General features: G+C 49.0%; 4 protein-coding genes across 4 annotated transcripts; 3 read left to right on the plus strand and 1 right to left on the minus strand.

The window, feature by feature from the left end:
- Positions 1-436: 436 nt before the first annotated feature.
- On the plus strand, positions 437-1,009 carry TGME49_273020 (hypothetical protein; the record flags this gene model as incomplete). The annotated part of the gene is made up of 1 exon (XM_002365873.1): positions 437-1,009. The coding sequence occupies one exon, from the start codon at positions 437-439 to the stop codon at positions 1,007-1,009; it is 573 nt and encodes a 190-aa protein (XP_002365914.1).
- Positions 1,010-1,698: 689 nt separating this feature from the next.
- Positions 1,699-9,885, plus strand: TGME49_272910 (T-complex protein 1 delta subunit). Its single transcript, XM_002365872.1, has 13 exons — positions 1,699-2,015; positions 2,872-2,973; positions 3,474-3,526; positions 4,187-4,276; positions 4,838-4,996; positions 5,330-5,479; positions 5,998-6,169; positions 6,572-6,762; positions 6,974-7,141; positions 7,886-7,972; positions 8,306-8,433; positions 8,624-8,715; positions 9,096-9,885. The coding sequence occupies exons 1-13, from the start codon at positions 1,991-1,993 to the stop codon at positions 9,305-9,307; spliced, it is 1,629 nt and encodes a 542-aa protein (XP_002365913.1). The 5' UTR covers positions 1,699-1,990; the 3' UTR covers positions 9,308-9,885.
- Positions 9,886-12,736: 2,851 nt separating this feature from the next.
- On the plus strand, positions 12,737-16,427 carry TGME49_272905 (hypothetical protein; the record flags this gene model as incomplete). The annotated part of the gene is made up of 7 exons (XM_018781677.1): positions 12,737-12,877; positions 13,242-13,334; positions 13,433-13,506; positions 13,861-13,980; positions 15,389-15,440; positions 15,795-15,918; positions 16,399-16,427. 7 exons carry the CDS (start codon positions 12,737-12,739, stop codon positions 16,425-16,427), a joined length of 633 nt encoding a protein of 210 aa, XP_018636713.1.
- Positions 16,428-17,450: 1,023 nt separating this feature from the next.
- TGME49_272900 (DNA repair protein RAD51, putative) lies at positions 17,451-20,980 on the minus strand (the record flags this gene model as incomplete). Its single annotated transcript, XM_002365871.1, has 5 exons — positions 17,451-18,526; positions 18,804-18,972; positions 19,644-19,936; positions 20,398-20,497; positions 20,912-20,980. The coding sequence occupies 5 exons, from the start codon at positions 20,978-20,980 to the stop codon at positions 18,093-18,095; spliced, it is 1,065 nt and encodes a 354-aa protein (XP_002365912.1). The 3' UTR covers positions 17,451-18,092.
- Positions 20,981-21,543: the final 563 nt, after the last annotated feature.

The raw sequence follows: 21,543 nt of genomic DNA on the forward strand, positions 1-21,543 counted from the left end.
AACTTAGACGATACATTCCGTTTCTTGCCCACATGTGTGAGATGTATGAGCGTCTGGCATCGGATGAGCAAAAACAAAACATACACGATAAAGCAACTTTTTCTAGCACTTTTGCTCTAGCCAGGAACACGCGGCAGGCCCCGGCAGTCGTGCGCCTCGCCAAGGACGCATCCAAACGGAAACAACTCAATAGCAGCAAGCGAAAAGAATCTTACCACTTGTTAGTGTGATCTCTTTTGTCTGCTGATGGTGTGCCAAGTGAGCGCTCGACAAAGCCGGCGACAACGGAGGCGAATTCTCTTCTCTTTGTGGTTTCAACCGGGACGCCTGACTTAGCCTGGACGAGATTCAAGGGGAGGCAAAATGGGCTCAGTGATTCCCATCGGCGTGTTTCTCTTAGAGCCACTGTGGATGGAAGTGTACCATACACAACTCGATGAACCTAAGAAATTCGTACCCAAAAACGCGGTCACCCCTCAGGTGTTCGAGTAACAGGAAGAATGGTGTGATTTTTGCAGCAGAAGAGGAGATGGCTCTGGTGCATCGCTCACAGAAGCTGGGAGGAGCCCACTTCCACGATGTGGACGTGAATCTAGGCAGCAACATATACAACCTTCAAGCACTAACACGAGAGGGAATAAGAAACGATATAGTTGTCATCAACGATCTTGAAATTGCGTCGGAAAGCACTCTCGACCAATGCCTACGCCACGCTGCTTGCCGCTCAGTAGCGCGTCAGCGGCGACGTCAAAAAGTGCCTTGCACACTAGAGGCGTATTGTCTGTGTTGCAAAAGAACTGAAGCGGCCCCCAAGCAACAACGAAGGACGAGAGATCGTTGCCAGGCTTGCCTCAGCTCATACCCATTACTCATTAGTTACCGGATTAAAGGCTGTGTTCTCCCCACAGTCCGAAGTGCCTACGATGATCCTTCAAACCTAAGGCATATGATAGTTGCGTCCACAACAGGGGATGGATTCCCTTTTCCGTACCCCGTCTACACGGTATGAAGCCAGGCAGAGCAGGCCGACTCCAGACCCCATTCCGTGTCTAGTATCTACACACAAGAGAAGCGAGAGGAACCCCCATTACCGTCCCAGGCACCTCCCTGTGCATTTCGCTGTTTCCTGAAAGCTTTTATGCACCTCCGTATCGAATCGGGTCATCGACAGTTCACTCCGAGGGATGGTTGGATCCCCAAAGGCAATCCAGCGACCCACTTCGCCCCGCGTATTCAAGACACGAGGACAGAAACCGTCGAGTCGTCTGCTTCTATTCAAACAATGGTGTCGTCTTCTTCTGCCGCACCACACACGCTGGTCCCCAAAACTGCACGCTCCAGGCGCTTCGTGCATCCGAGCGTGTCTGTGGAAAGGCTTTTTCCAGCAGCTCACCCAGTGCACCCCGGGGAGTCGCGCGTCAGAAACCTGGAGCTCTGCACACGGGAGTACCACTGCACTGTCTGACGTTGGGGCAGCTTTTCCATCCACGGTTGCTTGAGTCTCTGTGCTTCCAGATGCACCCGCCGGTTGTGCTAAGCGCAGTGAAGGTTTCTCCAGGCATGCATTTGGCCTCTCTGCCTTGTGTGTTGGTTTCCTCCGTCGCATCTGTCGCTGGCGTGGTGACCGTTTGCATGCATGCATGCAGCCGACGCTCTTCGCGAGCAAACGCCTCCCGTTCTGCTACCACTGCCGCTGGCAATGAACAGCGGACTTCCGGTCACATCGACGTGTATTTTCCAAGTTTCTTCCCGACTCGCGTGCGGTGTGCCATATTTCTTTCTCCAGTGCGAGTTTGCACTTGTTCGTCCCCTCGGTGTGTACGGAACCTGACAGACAGGGCAGGCTCCCCCCCCGTCCGGTTTCTTTTCCCGTCCTCCAGTGCGAGATCACACGGTTCGGAGCGGAATTTTCACCTCCTGCACTTTGTCGTTTTCTTAGAAAAGCCACCCGCGCTTGTTTCTGGACTACTCTTTCGTTTTTCCTGCGAAAATGGCGGCTGCTGACGTGGCAACAAGTAAGCAAGTTTTGTATTGCCGCGCACCGCTTGCGAGGAGGTCACTACGAGGTATTTTCCAGCATTTTTTGCGGTGGTAAAAACAGTTCCTGAGACCGAAACCGGTGGTTCGTTTGTGTCTCTGTCACCGGCGCGTCAGTGAAATATCAGGAATGGCAAAAATGCCCGCAGCCAGGCCACAGCGAAATTACGGTGTGCGGCTCCTCGACGAACAGTCTTCTGTTCAGCACAGAGAGTCCACGTGTCTGTGTGTGTGTGTCCAATGGCGAATTACCAGAGTGCACAGTCGCAGCGAAACAATTCTACGTTGCACCCGATTTTCTGCGGTGGAAGCCTCTTCGCTCGACTGCGTCTGCATTGGTCGTACTCCACCGCATTTTGAGGCTGATGTTGGCCGTCACCACGTCTGTTCAGTGTTTCTTAGTGAACTCTGTTGAACGCGCGTTTCTCGCTTACACACCGACGGCCCCCTTTCGCTTTCGCATCCAACGCACTTTCAGGATAGGCCTCTGATTCGTAGTGTACGGGGTCTGCTCTTTCTGTGGACCCCCCTTCCACAGCCGAAAAAGGAAGTCTTTTTCCCCGTAAATGACAGAGAGGCTTTTGGCTCGGTCATTCCTTTCTCGAGCTATTAAGGAAACAGCCAACTGCTCGTGTCTGTCTCCGTTGCATGCTGATACACCTGTCGACGTACGCGAGCATGTACACCGTGACAGGTCGTTTGCGCCGCTGCGAGGAGCTTGCGCTGGTGTGGGAAGACCTGTGACGAATCCCCCAAATGCGGATCTCTGTGTGCCTGTTTTTTGAACGGCGTCTGACTTTCTCCGAGGTTTCTGTCGTCTTGCCTGTCTCTCAGAGAGCGGAGGAAGCAAGCCCAGTGCCGGCAAGCACGATGGCATGTGGGCTCATGATGAAAAGCAGAAGGACATCCGTCGACAGAACATCATTGCAGCCAAGGGTGAGAGTTCAGGACAGATGTTCATGCAAAGAAAGACAACTGCCTTCTTTGCGGTTGCTTCTCACCGCCTCATTGAACTGCTCAAGACAGCTGAAAGTGGCGAGCCTCAGGGTCCCGCGACGTCAAGTCCCGTCGGGAGTCGTCTATACGCGTGCTCTGTGGACTCCTTTTCTCGCTCGGGTGTTTGGAGTTCGTTTACATACGTTCCTCTTTCCGATCTCCGGCGCTCTCCACTTCCTTCTGAAACGGAAGCGCCAACCGCTTTCATCTCAACAGTGCTCGCGACACACACGGAGTACAGACGCGCAAGTACTTGCGTGCATGCATATATGCGTAGGAATGAGGGAATGGGTGGAAGCGCGTACGCAGGTCTGTCTCCAGACTTTGGTGCAGAATTTCAAGTGCACATTTTTTTGTGTGCGTGTGCGTGTATGGGATCAAGAAAAATACAAGTCCATCTACAGTAACGGCCCTTTGTGTCTTCACTTTGCCTTCTTCAGCTGTCGCAGATGCGGTGCGAACAAGTCTGGGGCCTCGCGGCATGGACAAAATGGTAAGTGAAAAACATTTTGAGTTTCGGTGTCGAACATACGACGAAGTCCCGCGAGCGACGAGGACTACGACTTCTCAGCTCGTTGTTTTCCCTGGAACTCCGCGGCAGACGCTCTCCTAAGATGCGAGTCTCAAGATCTTGCGTCGCTCGGTGAAACAGCATCTGGTTGGCGAATTGTGCGAATACGCTTTTCATGATGCTTCTGACTCGATGCGTTCGAAAATGCCAACTAAGACCTGTAAATCCGAATCAGCTCTCCCTGCACTGAGACGTGAAGGGAGCTTTCGAAAAAAGTCAGTGTCAGACGTAGTAGAGGTGGCAGAAAAACACACAAACACAAACACAAACACAAGCACAAGCGCTACATGCATAAAGAAGTATCTCGTCCCTCCGTGGGGAGGTGTAAACAACCATTTTTCGCGTGCATCGCTGTTCTCAGGCAGTGTTCAGCGGGGGTCTGCCTTTGTCTTTTTCAGTTCGTCTCTTTTTGCCGTCTTGTCATGCTGCGCCCTGTTGAGGTAGACCACTGCAGCCGTCTGTCGACCCGTGACACTGTGAGAAGTCTCCCGAGTTTGGTGGTATTTCTCTTTTTTTCTTTGTTTCCTTGCGTTCCTCATTTGTCTTGCTTCTCTCTGTTACCTTGCGTTTCTTTGCTTTCAGATCCAAGGACCTCGTGGAGATGTCCTCATCACCAACGACGGCGCTACGATCCTCAACGAGATGGCTGTTGTCCACCCAGTAGCAAAGATGGTAGGAGCGAACTCATGTTTTTGCAAGGGATTTTTTTTCGTGCTTCCTTGTGAACATCTCCGAGTTCCCGTGAAGCTCCGAGGTTCTCTTCGGCCACCGAGTGTCTCTACGGCCGGTGGAAGGTGGAAGGACGCTTGGGGAAACCAGTACAGTTTCCATCTCGCTGCGGCAAAACTGGGACAAAGCGTAGAATAGAACCTCGGCGAAATACAGGTTTTCACGGACGGCTGCCGCGTCAGTCGTCTTCAGTTCCCGATGTACTATAATGTCAATGTTCTTCGATTTGAGTGGTGAAGACAGACATAACTTTGCGCGTTTACTCTCTGCATTCCTTCCGACGCAGAAGCATGTACTCCGCATACAGCGGGAACGTGCATGTGATTGGGGTCCTCGGTGCCCCCTTGTGACATGCATGGAAACGCGCATACCTCTTCATATCCTCATATATATATATATATGTATATCTGTGGGTAGATGGAGTGAGAAGCATCCATGTAGCTCTTTGTGCGCAGAAAATCTATGGTGATGGTGCTTTATTTTCTGTGACTGTTTTCGACTCAGATGGTGGAGTTGTCAAAGGCGCAAGACGTGGAGGCAGGAGATGGAACGACAAGTGTTGTGGTCCTCTGCGGGGCTCTGCTGGAGGCGTCTCAGCAGCTCCTCGACCGTGGCGTCCACCCGCAACTCATTGCCTCTTCTTTCCTCGAGGCCAGCAAACAGGTGAGGAAACGCACGTGATTACTCGCATATCCGTATGAAGGTCTCTCTTTCTACGTATGTCTACCAATACGTCTCGATCTACGTCTATATATCTGTCGATCCATATCAAGCTACATCGATCCATATCCATCTGTCTACCTACCTATATACGTATGTCTCTCTTTCTATCTATCTGCGTTCAGATATATATATATATATATATATATACATATACATGGAGGAGTTACCTTTTTTCGGTACACGCATCTGCTGATAAATGAACTTGCGGAACTCGCTGGAAGCACGGAGTTGCAGTGTGCAGAGTTCTGGAACCTTGTTTTCTTGTGTGTGTAGTCGGAGAAGATCTTGCGAGAAATGGCGGTTCCTGTGGACTTGAAGGACCGCGAGAAACTCATTCAAATTGCAGCGACATCTCTGCAGTCGAAGGTCGTCAGCCACAACGCCAAGCTCCTCGCTCCGATTGCCGTCGACGCGGTGATGAAGGTACACACAAAGAATAATGTGTCAAAGCGAATTAACTGCTTGGACAATTCGAAGCTCCGCTTCAACTTTCACAGCATAGCGAATGACGTCCATAGCTCTGCTGTTCGCCTCGTTTTATCGCCAGAGATGAGATACGAAAAGAAAAACCAGCTCTGAGAACCTGCAGCCTCGCAAACACAAACATGTCATAGTTAGGAATCGGAAAACACACCTGTGAGGTGAAGAGTCGAACATGCGCACAGATGATCCAAACAAATATGCAGACTTGTAGTTTCCATAGGGATTGGGGCCTCCAACGAGGTGGAAATCGCATCCCTCAAAACTGTGCACATGCATACATAAAAAAAACGCGTACATATCCATCCATACATGCATACGTCCATATATCTGCACGTTGTAAACCAATGCATGTGCATGTATGTTGGTATGCATGCATGTATTTCCATTGGTGACTGGCGCTCGGTAGAGGTGGCGAAACGCCTTTGCATTGAGAGTTTTCTCGATTGAATTTTCCTCAGGTTCTTCCTGAAGGAAAAGACGTCGACAACGTGGACTTGAACGACATTCGCGTCGTGAAAAAGCTGGGGGGAACGGTCGACGAGAGCGAGCTGGTCAAGGGAATCGTCATGGTCGAGCAGAAAGTTTCCAAGAGAGCGGGGGGACCTTCTCGAATTCAAAATGCAAAAATTGGTGAGGAAAACGGAATGCAGAAATGCACTGCTCCACGAACATGACAAGCTGTCAAGGGATCTATTCCTTGCCATGAAGACTCTGCATCCTTACATATATCTCTATATATACGTAGACATACTTATATAGGCACATTTATGTGTATCTGAAGAGTTCTTGGTGGGCTGGACCGTGAGAATATGAAGGTCCATTTACAAGCATACATCTTTTTATATATATATATTTAAATAGATAGAGTCATCCTTGTATAATTACATGTGTGTATATATGTATATATATGTGTATGTGTGAGATATGTGAGGAGTGTTTTGCCGAAAGCCGAGTCGTGAGGAAGACGAACCGGTTGCTTCTTGGTGTCGAGTTTCGGGGGTTCCTTTGTATTTTTTCCGTTTCGCGATTCAGGTCTGATCCAGTTTTGTCTGTCGGCGCCCAAGACAGACATGGAAAACAACATCGTGATCAAAGACTACACGGCGATGGACCGCATGCTGAGAGAAGAGCGCATCTTGATTGCGAAGATGGTCAAGCAAATCGCGGCCACAGGATGCAACGTCCTCCTCATCCAAAAAAGCATCCTCAGAGATGCCGTCAACGTACGACACACACCTCCCCTCCGATTTCCAGTGTTTTCTCTCTACATGCATATATTTATATTTCCATATGTATCTAAATGTACATACTTACGTATGTAGATATATATACATATGTATATATATATATATATATATTTGCACGAGTGAGTGGATTCGTGGATACCAGGAGTGAAAGCCTTTTCGTCCTCAAATTGTGTCGCTTGTTTTTCAGGACCTTTCTCTCGACTACTTGGCGAAGGCGAAGATCATGGTCGTGCAAAACATCGAACGCGAAGACGTTGAATTCATCAGCAGGACCCTCGGCTGCCAGCCGGTCGCTTCGCTGGATCATTTCACGGCGGACAAGCTTGGACATGCCGACCTTGCTCAGGACGAAATGGTGAGATGCGTTCTTTGAAGGAGATTTCCTGGACATGTAAAAGACTAGAGGCAATCACACAGGCTGAAGCTATCTGAATCTCTATTTGTATCTATTCGAGATTTACGTCTCTATGTATTCTTACCCATCCGTCTAATCCATCTGTGTGTATCTACATCTCCATCTGCATTTGAGGCTATATATAATATATATATGTGTATATGCATATATATATATACATATCCATATGTATGTGTATGTATATATTGATGTGCACAGCAGGAGGTGTACATCCATACGCGTACGTGTAAATGGTAGTGATTGGGGAACTGGTGATATACGGCTTTCCATGCAGCGCTCGGTACCGATTCTGCATGCGGGAAACTGTATTTTTACATGCCCACATGTGTAGGGAGAAAGTCTATCGATTTAGGTCGTTGCGCGAAAGGTGGGCAACACAGCGAGGTGCGTCTTGGCACTGGAGTCAGAAAAGACTCCAGATGCCAGTTTTCCGACGATGATTGTGGTGGAGACGGAGACGAAAGAGGGGCGTTGACCGATGTGGATATACACATCAGATACCGCACTTTGTACGAACTGAACCTTGCGTACACGGCCTTTCAGAGCGAGACGCGAGATCACGGATTCCGCACCAAGGTGCACAGCATGCCCCCTGGGATGCATGCATGCAGCGCATGTAAATCCTTTTTCCGAAAACAGGAGCTGGAGAAAAGTCGATTTGTCTTTCCCCTGTTCCTTCTGCAGGTTGCCGGCGGAGGTCACATTGTCCGCATCACTGGAGTGAACGCGAAGAACACAGTCACCGTTCTTCTGCGTGCCTCTAACAACCTGGTAGGTCTCTGTTTGCTTGTGCTTCTCTAATCCCAAGCACACTTGGAGACATAGATCCGCATCTTCATTCGTCTACTCTTCAAATGCATGCACAAAAATGCCTGGGCATCTGTCAATATACAGGCATATACGCACACATATATACACAGATATATATATATATATATATATGTATATCTGTATATATCTGTATATATATGTATATATGTATATATATGTATATATGTATATATATATGTATATGTATTTGTTTCTGTGGGGGCAGGAGGTGTCTTGCGGACGCGTGCATTCGTATGTGTATCAGTGTGCTATTTGGGTGCGACAATCTTTCAGATGTTGGACGAGACTGAACGTTCTCTCCATGACGCTCTTTGCGTGGTTCGCTGTCTCGTCAAAAGAAGACAGCTGCTTCCTGGCGGCGGAGCTGTCGAGGCCGAGCTCTCTCTCAGATTGAACGAATGGTAGGCGAACGGTTACCAGCGTGCATGCAAACTCGAGTCGCAGATACACTTGACTGCAAGCAATTCTATGTAGAGATGTGCTGTGATATCGCAAGCGTATCGGCATGCATGCAAACTCGAGTCGCAGATACACTTGACTGCATGCAGTTCTATGTCGAGGCTTTTATTGCATGCGTCTTGACTTCCTCAGGGCCCGAACGTTGCCTGGCGTCCAGCAGCTCTGCGTCAGAATGTACGCAGAGGCGCTTGAGTTGATTCCTTACACTCTCGCCGAGAACGCGGGTACGCATGTCGCCTTATAGTAGGAGCAACCCATCTGAAGACACCCGCCGGTGTAATAAAGGACATACTTTCTTTCGCATTGTTTCATGTTCTCGTTTCAAGTGTTTGTTGAAACTGAACAGAGAAGCGAAGATCCCGTCACAGTGTAGAAAACCAAGTGCCACAGGTACCTGAACCTGTTTTATTTCTGTGTTCCTGTTGATGCTGATTTCCGTCTATATTTTTGTATACTCTACGCGCGCGCGTTTGGAATACGGAAAGGTTGCTTGAGGGTATATGATCCTAACGCCTTTTGTGCCAAGGAAACAGAATTCGTTGTCTCGTGATCGGGGCAGCAGTGGTATGAAGACTGCATGCCTTCTCGCCGCAATTGTTTTCAGGTTTGAGCCCTCTGGAAATCGTCACAGATTTGAAGCTGAAGCATGCGCAGGGCGAGAAGCTTGTCGGCATCAATGTGCGTCAAGGCTGTGTGTCGAGCATGGTCGACATCAATGTGCTTCAGCCGCTGCTGGTTAGCTCGAGTGCAGTGAAACTCGCCACCGAGGCCGTGATGATGATTTTGAAGATCGACGACATCGTCATGTGCCGCTGATTTCTTTTCTGTCAAACGCCGAGATGTAGAGCGCGTGTCGAGCGCCAGTGAAAACAAGTCTTTTTCCACGGAAAACAGAGGGAAAAAGTGAGAAAGGAGGCTTTGTCTACTACGTTTACATCCTTGCATGCTCAACAGCACTCCTGGTTACGCCTCTCTCTCGAACTCGTACACACGCAAATATCTTTACACTTTTATCTCTGCAAACTGCTTTTCGAATCGATGTGCGAGACAGAGCGATGTAAGCCTTTTCTGACGGGTGCCTGAGTGACTCTCCCTCGCGGGTGGCGTCGCGCTTCGTCGTCAATGTCTACAGGGTGGAAGCGAGGGGCGTCGGTACACGACGAAGAGAACTTGGATTTCCACGTAAAACGGTTCTTCGTTCCTCTTGTGTCCCGTGTGCTTTCTGCTGTTTATCCCTTGCTTTTCTCCTTTATGCACTCGACTTCATGCTTCTCGCTTTCTCTCCAGTGTGTTTCCTCGATCTGCGGACGCATGCTGTCTACCGGACTATAATCGGACACTGTCGAGCTTCTCCCATTGCTCGACAGTCTTTCTGTCGTGACTCGTCGGCAACAACTGTCAAAACGCAACGGCGACAAACACTCAAAAAGGGCCAGCTCGTGAAAAACCGCAAATGTCAACACCGGACCGACACTTGGTTTTTTAGAATTGGGAGATGCGCCAGTCAATTCGTGCCATTCCTAATCGAGGAATAACTCCAGAGAGCTTCAAAGAAAATGCTGCCGGATGGACTCTGTTGTCGAATCCGCAAATCTGCAACACATCAAAAGACATGTTGCGTCTACATCTGCTCACGGGAATTGTCCCGTGGAGGTGTATCGATGCTTTTCTGTCACGAAACGCAGCTTTAAGGAGGCCTCCACACAAGGCTGGATAGTTTTTACACGCGTGCGGAGGTGTCGGCTTGCATTTCATTCTTTTGTTACACATGGACTGAATGGTACCTGTTGGAAAAGAAACTGATAAATTATGTAGGGTCGCACAGTCTGGAGCCAGACTGCAGTTTTTTCAAGTCCGTGCACTGAGGCTTTTGGTCAGCGACTGGGTCAAAATCGCGTTGCTTCGTCTTGGTGATTTTCCATATTGTACATCGAATCACGAATCTAAGATGAATATGGAATCAATAAATACTTAAGTATTCAACCGGGAAGCTGCTTGTGAGAGGATTCATCGGCTTGGATGATAGACATTTAGCGTGGTGGATTGATCTGTATTTTTCTAATGATAATGGATTTGGTGAACTTCGTAAGCAAACACCTTCAAGATCTAGGCCAGCAGTCTCACTCGTTTCTTCTTGCATTTAAATGATTCTAGAAACCCTGCAGGTATAGCTACCGTGCGTATTGTATGTTTCCGTTTGCTCAAAGTTCTGCAGTTAACTGGTGTCCATGGGCAGTTAAGAAGAACAATTTGCACGTTTCCTTGTCAGTTCATTGTCGATGACAGCCTCCGGACCCCGCAGGAGCCTAAGGCAGCATGCACGTCGTCGGTTTCCTTGAAGAAAGAAAGAGTCGACTGTTTCAATGAGAACAGCGCCGACATACAAACAGAAGCAGGAACGTGGACATTTCAGAGTTTTCGAAGCTCTCTATTTACATCGCCTTGTCAGCAATAGCTATGTTTGTTTTTGTAACTCAAAAGGGAAGACTTTGAATGCATCGGCCTTCCGGATACGCCATGTTTCGACGCCTGATCAGAGTTACCCGCCCATCTGTTCGAAAGAAAAAACGAGAGCAACTGTCTTTAGCGAGATGCTTCCCACTGTGTTAGAGTTGTCCAGCGTCAGTTAATAAACCCTTTGAGTTTGCTCGGAAGAGAAGAGAAAAAAAAGCGTGCAGCACAGAAATCCCCGGCTTTGGAAATTGCAAGAGGAACACTGCATGCGTACCTCGTGGAAACGTGAGAAACGACAACCACTACAACAAAAGGGGGTGCTAGGAGATTTTTCACCCAAGAGAAAAGGTGCTTTTTTGAAAAGTGGAGAGCAACGGAGTGTCACTGGAATGCAGAGCGGCGGTTTTTCAATCCTAGATTCGCTTTCTAAATTTCATACTGGACAACAGCAACCACGTGGGTTTCTTGCACTTCGCGACCTGGTCAAGCACACTGGTAATTCTGTGAATGCGGCTAGCGCCACTCAGTGTAGGCTTAGGGCATGGCCTGGCTAATTGTCTCGTAAGCGTGTGTTTCCGTTCTCTCTCGGGTACAGCGAGTTCCCCATTCGTCGTCTCTGGCGTTACTTGCCTCACCACGCACAGAAGGTCAGAAGTGGCAACGGACCTTGTTGAGAGCGGGAACGCTGCGGTAGTTTGATGAGGAGACGGACCGGAATATGAGGAAAGGAGAGAGGGAAATTGCACACAAGCCACTCTTTCGCTCGTGACAACAATGAAGAGGAAAATTGCAAAAGAAAGAGGCTGCTTGTGTCTCTGAACACGGGGTACTTTGCGGTAGCCAGAACACGCGTCCCACGCACACGAGAGGCGACGCTGCTGTGAAATCGACAAGCCCTTTTCTCTTTTCCCCAGAGGAAATGTGACAGTTTCACTTGAAAAGAACGTCCAGATTCTTTTGCCACACATACGTAGCCGCTGGCCTCTCTCCACAGTCGTCTCTCGCTGCCGTTGCACCGTTTTCTTAAAGAAATAGACACTCTACAACCAGGCGCTTACACACCCCTGCAAAGGGAAGATATCCCGAAGGAGGAAGAGTTGAACTCTGAAGACAAAGAGATGTCATGTTGCTCTTTCCGCGCGAAGAAAAGCCGAGCGTCTCCAAAGAACAGAGAAGCAGCGAGGAACTGGAGTAAAGGTAAGCACTTCGACGCAGCTGCCGCCTATTCTAGAACACGCAAGCTCCACGTAGAACACGGGGATTTCAGTCTCGTTGATGGTGGTGTGAAAAGAAAAAGTGGTAAAAGAGGATTGTGGAGGTGCAAGCAGACGCAGAAGTCCGAAGAGCAGAGCAGAACAGGGACAACTTTTCTGTTGCACTTCCAGCAAGCACGAGAGAAACAACGTCCGAGACAGACCCCCATCTCCTTTTTCCTCTCTCCGAACAGCTTTGTTGTTACAGTCGGTTGCAAAAACACAAATCCACCTTATTGGTGCTGACGCCCAGATCGGCGTCGAGTTGATTCTACGAACCTCAACGGGTAAAAGTCCTAGACAAGCACACGCGCATCAATCAACGCATGAACTCGCCAGACACACAGAAACCTACAGAAATTTCTTCTGAGGACATGCCCAAGTCTCGGGAGCTGCAGAGCATCCCTGAACGGCAAAAGAAAAAGAGTAATCCAAACTCAACGAAAGGCAGCCTGAGGTCGGGAATGAACAAAGTGCTTCAGCACCCGAGAGTTCGGCTTCGACAAGCCTTCTTGTCTAATCCCTGGGTCTGTCGCAGATGCGACACACACGAGCGAGATGCGTGGCTCGGTCACAGAAGAAGGACGAGCAAGAACACCCTTTGTACAGCGAGCTGATGGAAACTGAAACTGACGAAGATGCAATCTCCACAGACGACGAGGACTTCGCTTGGGTTCAGGTGATGAACATTCCCCTTCAAAACGATCTAGGCGTCATCGATAGAAACGAAAAAACCTCGCTAGCGAAGAAGCCCGTACACGTCCATATATATATATATATATATATATATATATATATATTATATGCATGTCTTTCTGAAGTATCGAAATACATCCATTTTCGTCATTTTAATCGCCGGACGTCCTTCCGGCTTCAGCAATCTGTATGTCTCTGAAGAAAAAAGGTAGAGTTTGAGCGATCGGATACCTACCTCGTATGGGATTGACCGATTCAGTGTTTTTCTCCGGTAGAAAACAGATCCTGGTGTGTTCGCGGGGGACCTTGCGACATCCTCGATTGGCTTTTTCTTGTCCTCTTTGCAGAGCGACGTGGAAAGCAGAACAGTGGAAGACGAAGAGAGTTTCTTGCCTCCGCTTTTTTCATCGCTTCTCCGGAAAAGCAACGCAATTTTGTGGGTAAGCAGAGAGCGAGGCTGTATCGCAGAATCTGCAGAATTGCCTTTTCCTTCCTCTTCAGGCGCCAGGTTCGCTTGCTTCTGTCTTCCCGGCTGCAGGTGTCTGTGGCAGCTTCTCTCCTCTATTACACGAATTTTGTGTTCGTTGCTGCAACGTGCGATGCCGTCTACAGGTGAGGAAACAGCAAATCTGCTTGAATTGCCGACTGCGTGAAAAAACACACACTGCTGACAGAAAAGCAATCATGCCGACGCAGCGTCCACAGCTTGGTTTCCTGCTGATTTCTCCCCTACCAACGAACAGTACCACATCCAAGGTCCACCCGATCCAAATAACCGCTTCATACATGTGCAGATACACTCGTGCGTTCAGTCCTCTCTAGATAACTACACATGCGCCCTTCCATACAAAGGAATCAACGCACAAGCTTACACATATATATATATATATACATAAATGTATGTGCGCTGTTGTTTAGATTTTCTAAGTATACATTTGGAGCCTGTGTGTTCTGTGACTTTAACAGGATTCCGATGTACCTGAGTCTGTGTGGATTCGGGCTCGTTTTTGTGGCTGCTTTTTATGTCGGCGTTTGCCGGCCGTTCCTTGTTGCCGAGGAAGGTGAAGAGGACGACTTGCTTCCAAGGTCAGCCTTGTCGAAGAGCATGGAGTGTCACTCAGCTAACAATTGAGGTGGACGCCCTGCTCTTCACATTGAAATGCGCTTCCCAGTTCATATGAACTCCTTTTCCTGGGGAGTGTATGCAACAGGTGGGCTGCTGATGGCCTAGCTCTTGGAGGCCTCTGTTTGCCGGGTCCGACAGAAGGCGGTAGAACGCATGCACAGCGCGGTTCCGGAAATCGATTCGTTGTTTCCAAAGAGAACGCACGCAGAGCAACTCGCCTGCAGAAAGAAACATGGACGAAACACACACTCACTCACACAAACACACAACGGCACTGGGATGGGTGCCTCTCTTTCCCAGCTTTTCGATGAGAAGGTTGGAAGCAGCCTCCTTGACGCCGGGCTCCCTTCGTGTCTGCACGATGCATTTGGGCGGGCGTAAGTTCAACAAATGCGCTCGAAAGCGTCCTTAAAGCACGGTGCTCAAAAAAGTTGTGGCGACACGGAACGCGGGCAGGACTTCACACTTTGATTCGGAGTGCACAAAAAAATCACTCTGACATTTGCTCTGCTCAATGAAAGAGAGCCACGGAAACTCTAAGCGCCAAGTCGGCGCGAAGGCCACCCTTGACCTCTTCAGTTGGGCCTTTGAAAATCGGACGATGACAGGGACTTTCGCCAGTGTGCACGAAAAACTGGCTTGCTTATCGACCAGGTGCTTTTTTCGGAGTCCTTTGGAGCCCGAAGGAGACGGCTTGCTCTATTTTGATATCGAAACGGAGTAGATACAGACACTTAGACCTGCATGAATCGGTACATGTTTTCTTGTTTAGCCAACCTCTTTGTCTATTTTTGACTGCGTCTGTATATATACATATATATATCTACCTCGATAGGCTTCCGTACCAACAGAGGACAGATACACTTCGGCGTCACTTCGCTTACAGTACTTTTGCGCCTTTCTGTACCTGAAAAGCATAAAAAACGCGCTTGTCAGAACACTCCGGCTTCTCTGCAGACTCATTCCTGGACTGAGCGTCACAGTCCTCCTAAGTGCAATCTTGTAAGCTAGAAAGGCACACACACGAAACCGCTTTCCTTGATCGTGGAAATGCATGTATAGTATTCAGATACGGATATATAAACAGTTTTTATAGGTGATGAAGAGCACAGAAACCATCTCTATATTTACGTGTCTTTACACATATACTCGTTCGTATCGTTGTGTGAGTTAAAACATGCCAAGATTCCCAAATAGTGATCTCATGGAGCTACCATTGCATCCCTATTTTAGTATTTTCGGACCCTGTTTATCGACAGCACCTCGCTTCTCCCGGTCGATAGGTGTATATTTCAATATCGGTGAGCTTGCAACTTGAATCCGCTGCAAAACGCGGCGAGAAGTCGTTCTTTCTCTCTCGTTCCTCAGGTGTATCTTCGCCTTCTGGAATGTCTGGCCGTTCCTTATTGTTTTTATGATGGTGAGTGCCACGAATTCCCGCGGAATTGGAAATCGCCACGGTCCACCTCGCTCTCCGAGATCCGTTTTTCCTTGTGAAGGTACACAGGTGGATTTGAATGTGTGCACCTGCCCAGAGTAGGGAACATACATAGAGGGTCTTTTCTTTCGTCAAACGAGCTGTCTCTCTGTATCTGTGTCAGGAAGTACGTCTCTCCCTCGACATGTTGATATAACAAGGACGGTACAGACACTTTGAAGGCACTTCCTCCATACTCCTTGCTTTTCTTTGTGTCTGGTAGTGACAGGTGAATCCTGGTTTGTGCCTGCAAGCACGGCATCCTGAATGAACTGAAGAGTTGCTTTGTTTCTCTAGATCTCCTTTTCCTTGGGGTTGACGCACACTGGAGAGCTGCTCCCCGGAGGAGTTCTCGGCGGCCTCCTGATGTACGCGGTCCTCGGACTGTGCCTCGCGTCGCCGCTCCTCATTCAACACAAAGGCAAGTTTGCTCGCAGAAGATTCAGTCCTCAAGACGACTTGCAGCTTCATCGAACACTCTCTTCCATCCTGCTTCTCCTCTCCACATATATATATATATATATACGCATACATAAATAGATATGCATGTATATACGGTTACCGATATACATCCAGTTATGCCTGTGTATCTACACGTTTACCGATAAACAAATACATTTGAATATGTAAACATATATACCGCTGCGCATGTATACATATATCTATATATGCAGTCTACCGATATATATGTCTTTATATGTATATTTTTGCTGACTACACCTCTGTTCTCGGCCTGTCGTATGGACCTCACTTTCTACGCACATGCCTATCTCCACATTGTGTCCATAAGCGTGTCTGCGTAGTTCAAAGCCTTCCGTCGATTTATTTAAGCATGCATGCTCATCCCCTTCTTCTGATGCGGAATGTGCAATGCAATGCTGGTGTGTCTCCTTCTTCACAGGCTTGGCTCATAGGCCTGAAGTGTGTTGATTTCCGATTCTTTTCCTGAGATCCTTTTCGCTCGAAAGACACGCGCGAGGCGTTTCCAAGAATACACATGCTTAAACCCAGGCAGGGGAGAATGCCTCTCACCTGGATTTCGAATCTCTGTGTCTACAGCTGAAACGTCTTCAGCTGCTACGTTCGCGACTCAGCTCCTTGCTTACACAACTGTATATATATATATATATATCCAGATATATGTAAATATCCATCTGCAAAGTGGCTGACATATATATATATATATATATAGGTACGTGTATATGTTACTTTTTATAAAATTGTGGCCGAACTGGACGAATGCCATTCGGAAGTTGTGAAGTGAAAATGCGACTCTGAAGACGACGATCTGCAAGTCGCTCGAGAGACATTTGAAAACGGTTTGGTAGCCGGTGTCGAGAGGTCAGCTGTGGCTGTAAGAAGTCGCTTGCCATTTCGACGATCCTGGATTGGAACCAGTGAGCTACAGGAGTTTCCGAAGAATAACAAGATATTCGCGTTCTTGGAAACGGTCGCCTTAGAAAGGACGGATTTTAAAATTGGCTGTTTATGGGCAGTGCGAGGGGGCGACGGGTGCCAGTGCCGCAGAGATCAAAACAAATCTGAGAATAGGTATCCTCTAAAAAGTAGAAGTTATAAGAATGCGAGGAAGCAGTCTTTTCTGAGAAGAGGAGAAGAGGTTACGGTGATAGAGCAGCTACGTAAAGTCGTTGTCTTTATTACTAGAAGAAATGCGGTAAAAGAAGAGGAGAGAGAGAGCCTTTTCTGGAAGGAAGGCATTGCAGGAAAGCTGAGACAGCAGGGTATTCTCCAGGAGGAAGAGTTGAAAAGCAGTCTCAGAGAAGAAGGGAGTGCCTAGAAAGGAGAGGAAGCTGAGCGTAGACGGCTTTTCGGATAGAATCAAGAGGTCAGAGAGACGCTAAGGAGCTGACGAAAGAGGAGAATCTCTGGGAGGAAGAGTGACACATTATCTGGGGAAAGCAGGTTGTCTCTACGAAGAAAAGCGATGAGGAACCCAAGAAAAAAACGTCGTCACGGGGAGATTCCAACAGATGATGCAAGGTCAAGAAAGACTCCCCATCAGTCTCCCCGCGGAAGAGTCGAGAGCCCCCAGCTCTCTGCCGCTTTGAGAATCGCTGCGAGATCTGTGGCGATGCATGTCGCGTCCGGAAACTCGAGCTCTCCACACGCAATTGTGCAGAGAACGCCCCAGAGGCGACGAGACACAGGGAAGTTCCGAGAGGCCAGAAAAAAAGGTGCATGGCCCGCGGAAATCGCGACGGCTCCTCTCCCGCCTGTGGCCGTCCGGTTCCTCCTTCAGACCGCCGGACGGAGGAGGTCAGCAACGACCTTCTCTCCGCCGTTCCTTCAGATCCCTCACCCGAAACGCTTGTGCCAGAGAAAGAAACTTCATGCTCCACACAGGCGGATCTGTAGACACACATGCGGGTCCACTCTACGCAACGAATCGCTACATACAAAGACACAAAGCGACGACAAGCATACACGCATGCATGCAACGCACGTTAACACACTGCATCCGTGTAGCTCTGTGACTTTGAGCCTGTTGGAAAAAGGCGTTTGGGGATCCGGGCGCCGGTGCGTCTCGACTCCCTGTGTGTGAGCCGGCTGCTCGTTTCTACAGGCGCGGTGACTTCAGTTGTCTTCGTAGTCGCCGATGCCTCCTTCGCCGATGGCGAACACCGCCTCGCCTTCCGCGAGACTCGGACTGTCGTAGATCTTGCAGATTCGACTTTCGCCTCGGCCTTTCCTCAGGTAGAGGCGCGTCTGACTGGCATGCGCCATGATGTTCCCTCCAATCGGAAGTTTCTCGTTTCCAGAGAACATCCCTCCCATGTTGTCGACTTTCGCGACGACCTGGTTGCTGACCACGACGGCAACGCCGTAAGTGTCTGCAATGCGCTGCAGACAGCGCAGAAAGCGGCAGAGATGCGTCTGCCTGCTCGCCAGCTCCCCGCGGCCCGTGTACTCCGACCGATACAGTGCAGTGGCGCTGTCGACGATCAACAACGCGAAGCGGCTCTCAGCCATCATCGCACTCGCCTCCATCAGCAACTCCATCTGATGGTCTGAGAGGCCGTGAAAGGAATCACACGAAAGGCAGAACTGTGACAGAAAGACGGGCGTCGAACGCACCGGGGGCAGGAGAGAAGCACTGCGGAGAAGCGGCAGAAAACAGAAGCGAGAGAGAAGAAAGAGAGGGACCTACGAGAAAAAAAACCGAGAGAAAGAGCGGACGGAAACACGGCAGAGTGTCCGAAAGGAAGACACCACCTTTCTCGGAGACAGACGGGAGAGAGGAAAGGCGACAGAGAAGAAACGAAAATATTTTTTGACGTCGCCTACCACAGTTGTACGCTCGAGCATACGCGACATTGTCTAGACAGTCGTTCGCGTTCAGTCCGAATCTCTTCGCAATCGAAACAATTCTCTCGGGGCGGAAAGTGCCTTCGGTGTCGATCCACAGGCATTTCCCTTCGCCGCCTGCCTGCTCAATTGGAAGTTGACAAGTCACCTGCACAGACGCGCAAAACGTCGCTCTGTCAGCAATCCTCAACTCTAAACTCCAGGTCTGCGCGATACAGAACATGTCTGCCTATCCGTCCAGAGAGTCGACGATTCCCTGTCGACCGATCTACCTATCTCCAAGTGTAGAGCGCTCTCAACCGATGTAACACCAGTTCGCGTTCCTCAAAAACTCTCCATGCACGCAACAACATATGCACCTCAGAGACCTATACACAACTATATATATATATATATATATATGCATATGTACGTAGATGCAACCGAACAGTTATCTACACACACAAACGGTGAATTTCACTATACACGTAGAATGAATCCTAGACATATCTACATATACATAAACATATGTCTAAACATATATATATATATATATATATATAAACATCTAGATACATATATATATATATATATATATATATAATGAATTTGTTCATATGGATGGATCAAACCGTGGATTTGTCTCCAAGTGCATTTGATTCAGTGTCTGTTTTTTCCAGCTGTCTTGACTTTGCTTTTTTCCGCGAAAAGTCTCTGGAACGCTGGAGAGTAATTCCTGACTGCTCCTGGTCCGTTCCTCGCTTCTTTGCTGTTCTTCTTCGTCTTCTCCCTTCGCGTAACACCGCGTCTGTGCTTGGTCTGCGAGACAAGGAAACTCACAGCGAGGGTATGGCAGAGCTGTGTTTTCCCGGTCCGGAATTCGCCAAAGAGTTCTGTGAGGTTGCCGGTCTCAATGCCGCCTTTGAGGAGACTGTCGAGCTGGACGCTCCCGGTGGTGAAGCGAATGAGATTCTCTCTGGCCTCGAGGTACTCCTGAGCGCTGCAGAATCCTAAGTTGCAGAGTTCCTTGCTCGCTTTCTTCAGTTTCTCCACCTTTTGTTCGCTCAGACCCTTCACCGCCACCAAATTCTTCACCGGCGCAAAGGCAATGCACTCCACGGTCTGGTATCCCGCTGAACGCGTTGAGAAATGACGCAGACAAAGCGGAGTGTCATTCTTCCAGAACTCCCGCGTGGAAACCGGAAAGATGCAGCTCTTCACTCAGAAGACACCGGGAGATCAAGCACGCACACACTGAAGAGTTCGAGAGCTTCTCAGTGCAGTTCGCGAGAGAACTGGAAAGACAAGCCACACATGCACATCCGCGTCTACAGAGGCACATGCACTCAGAGACAGAACGACTATGCCTGCATCGAACTGGGCGCATGACTGCATGCAGCGTTTGCGCAGAACTCGATTATGAGAAAGCACATGCGTCTTCACCCGTGCTTGCGTATGTGGATACACTCGCAGATCTGCGCTTCGATTCAAGCTTATCCGTACAGTTAGAGTACTTCTTCATCTGACTGCATTCCGCGTGGAAAATAATGAAACAATAATGAAACTGGGGTGAGTCTCAAAAAGGGGAACGCACCGTCTTTGAGGAGCTCCAGATCTCTCTTCGTGAAGCCTTTGGCAAGGAGATGCTCAAGTTTCAGAGGACCGCTCTGCACCTCCTCTGCAAGCTGCTGCGCCTGCGGAACAAATGCATGCAGGAGCAGAAGAAGGACGAGGAAACTGACGAGAGCTCCTGCGACAGAAACTCGTTTCACAGCCTCGCGGCGCAATCGCGTCCTTGTTGCCGTGCTCCGGAGAAGACACAGACACGGAAGACGATGGGGAAGAAAACCAACGCACCCGCGCGCTTCCTCGAAAACTTTGGAAAACCGGCGTTTCTATAACGAGACTGAAGGCCGGGCCGCGGGGGGTCACTGGTCCACGCGGATATGAAGTGAAAACGCGAAAGAAACGTTTAAATGGAACCTGACGAAGCCACTGCGCGCACAGCGTGTGATTCCAAAAACTCGGAACCATTTCCGCAACTCGCCCTCCCATTTTCTGCGAGGAACACCGAGACAAATTCTCCTTGAAGATGGATCGGCACATACTTGCTGCTGCTGAGGTTCGCTCTCCTGCACCGACGCCGCCCGCGACTGCTGAAGAGAGACGGCGCTCATGCTGGCCGAGAGGAAGTTCAAGTTCGAAACGTTGGCCTTCCCAGATCCAGGGGGATGAAAACCGCGTTTCCACGCTCCAAAAACCGAGAAAAACCTCTAAGAGCGACACTCTCCCATCGACAGAAGGACATCCACGGATACGTACACACTCACAGACAAGTGCATACATAAAGAGGCACACATCAATACATATCTATACGTACACGTATATGTACAGATGTAGAGTTAGACGCCTCTCTCTCGATAGAAAGCGGTTTACAGGCCTCTTCGCACATGCATGCATCTACGCAGAGATGTAGGAACCTGTTGGTAGAGGCTCTCTTGATGGAAGGAGAGATGCAGAAGAGTTAGGAAGAGAGGTAGTTCCACGCAGGAAAGAAGTCTTCAGACATTAAACGTTGAGGTAATTCGCTTGCCAAGGCCAGATACATTTTCAGAAAAATCATGACGTTCTCCAGAGCCTGTCGAGCTATACAAAGTCTCGAAACTCGTCTTCCTTCACACCCTTCCATGTATCTCCTCCATACATGAATGCACATATAATGCATATATATATATATATA

The sequence above is a fragment of the Toxoplasma gondii genome, chromosome VIII (genome assembly GCF_000006565.2).
Source record: "Toxoplasma gondii ME49 chromosome VIII, whole genome shotgun sequence".
Lineage (NCBI taxonomy): Eukaryota > Apicomplexa > Conoidasida > Eucoccidiorida > Sarcocystidae > Toxoplasma > Toxoplasma gondii.

Bases quoted from the DNA above. Each gene is read 5' to 3' on its own strand.
- TGME49_272910 (XM_002365872.1), top strand. From the start codon at position 1,991: ATGGCGGCTGCTGACGTGGCAACAA. The intron at 2,016-2,871 runs GTAAGCAAGTTT...CCTGTCTCTCAG, and splicing joins GGCTGCTGACGTGGCAACAA to AGAGCGGAGGAAGCAAGCCC. The intron at 6,763-6,973 runs GTACGACACACA...CTTGTTTTTCAG, and splicing joins TCCTCAGAGATGCCGTCAAC to GACCTTTCTCTCGACTACTT.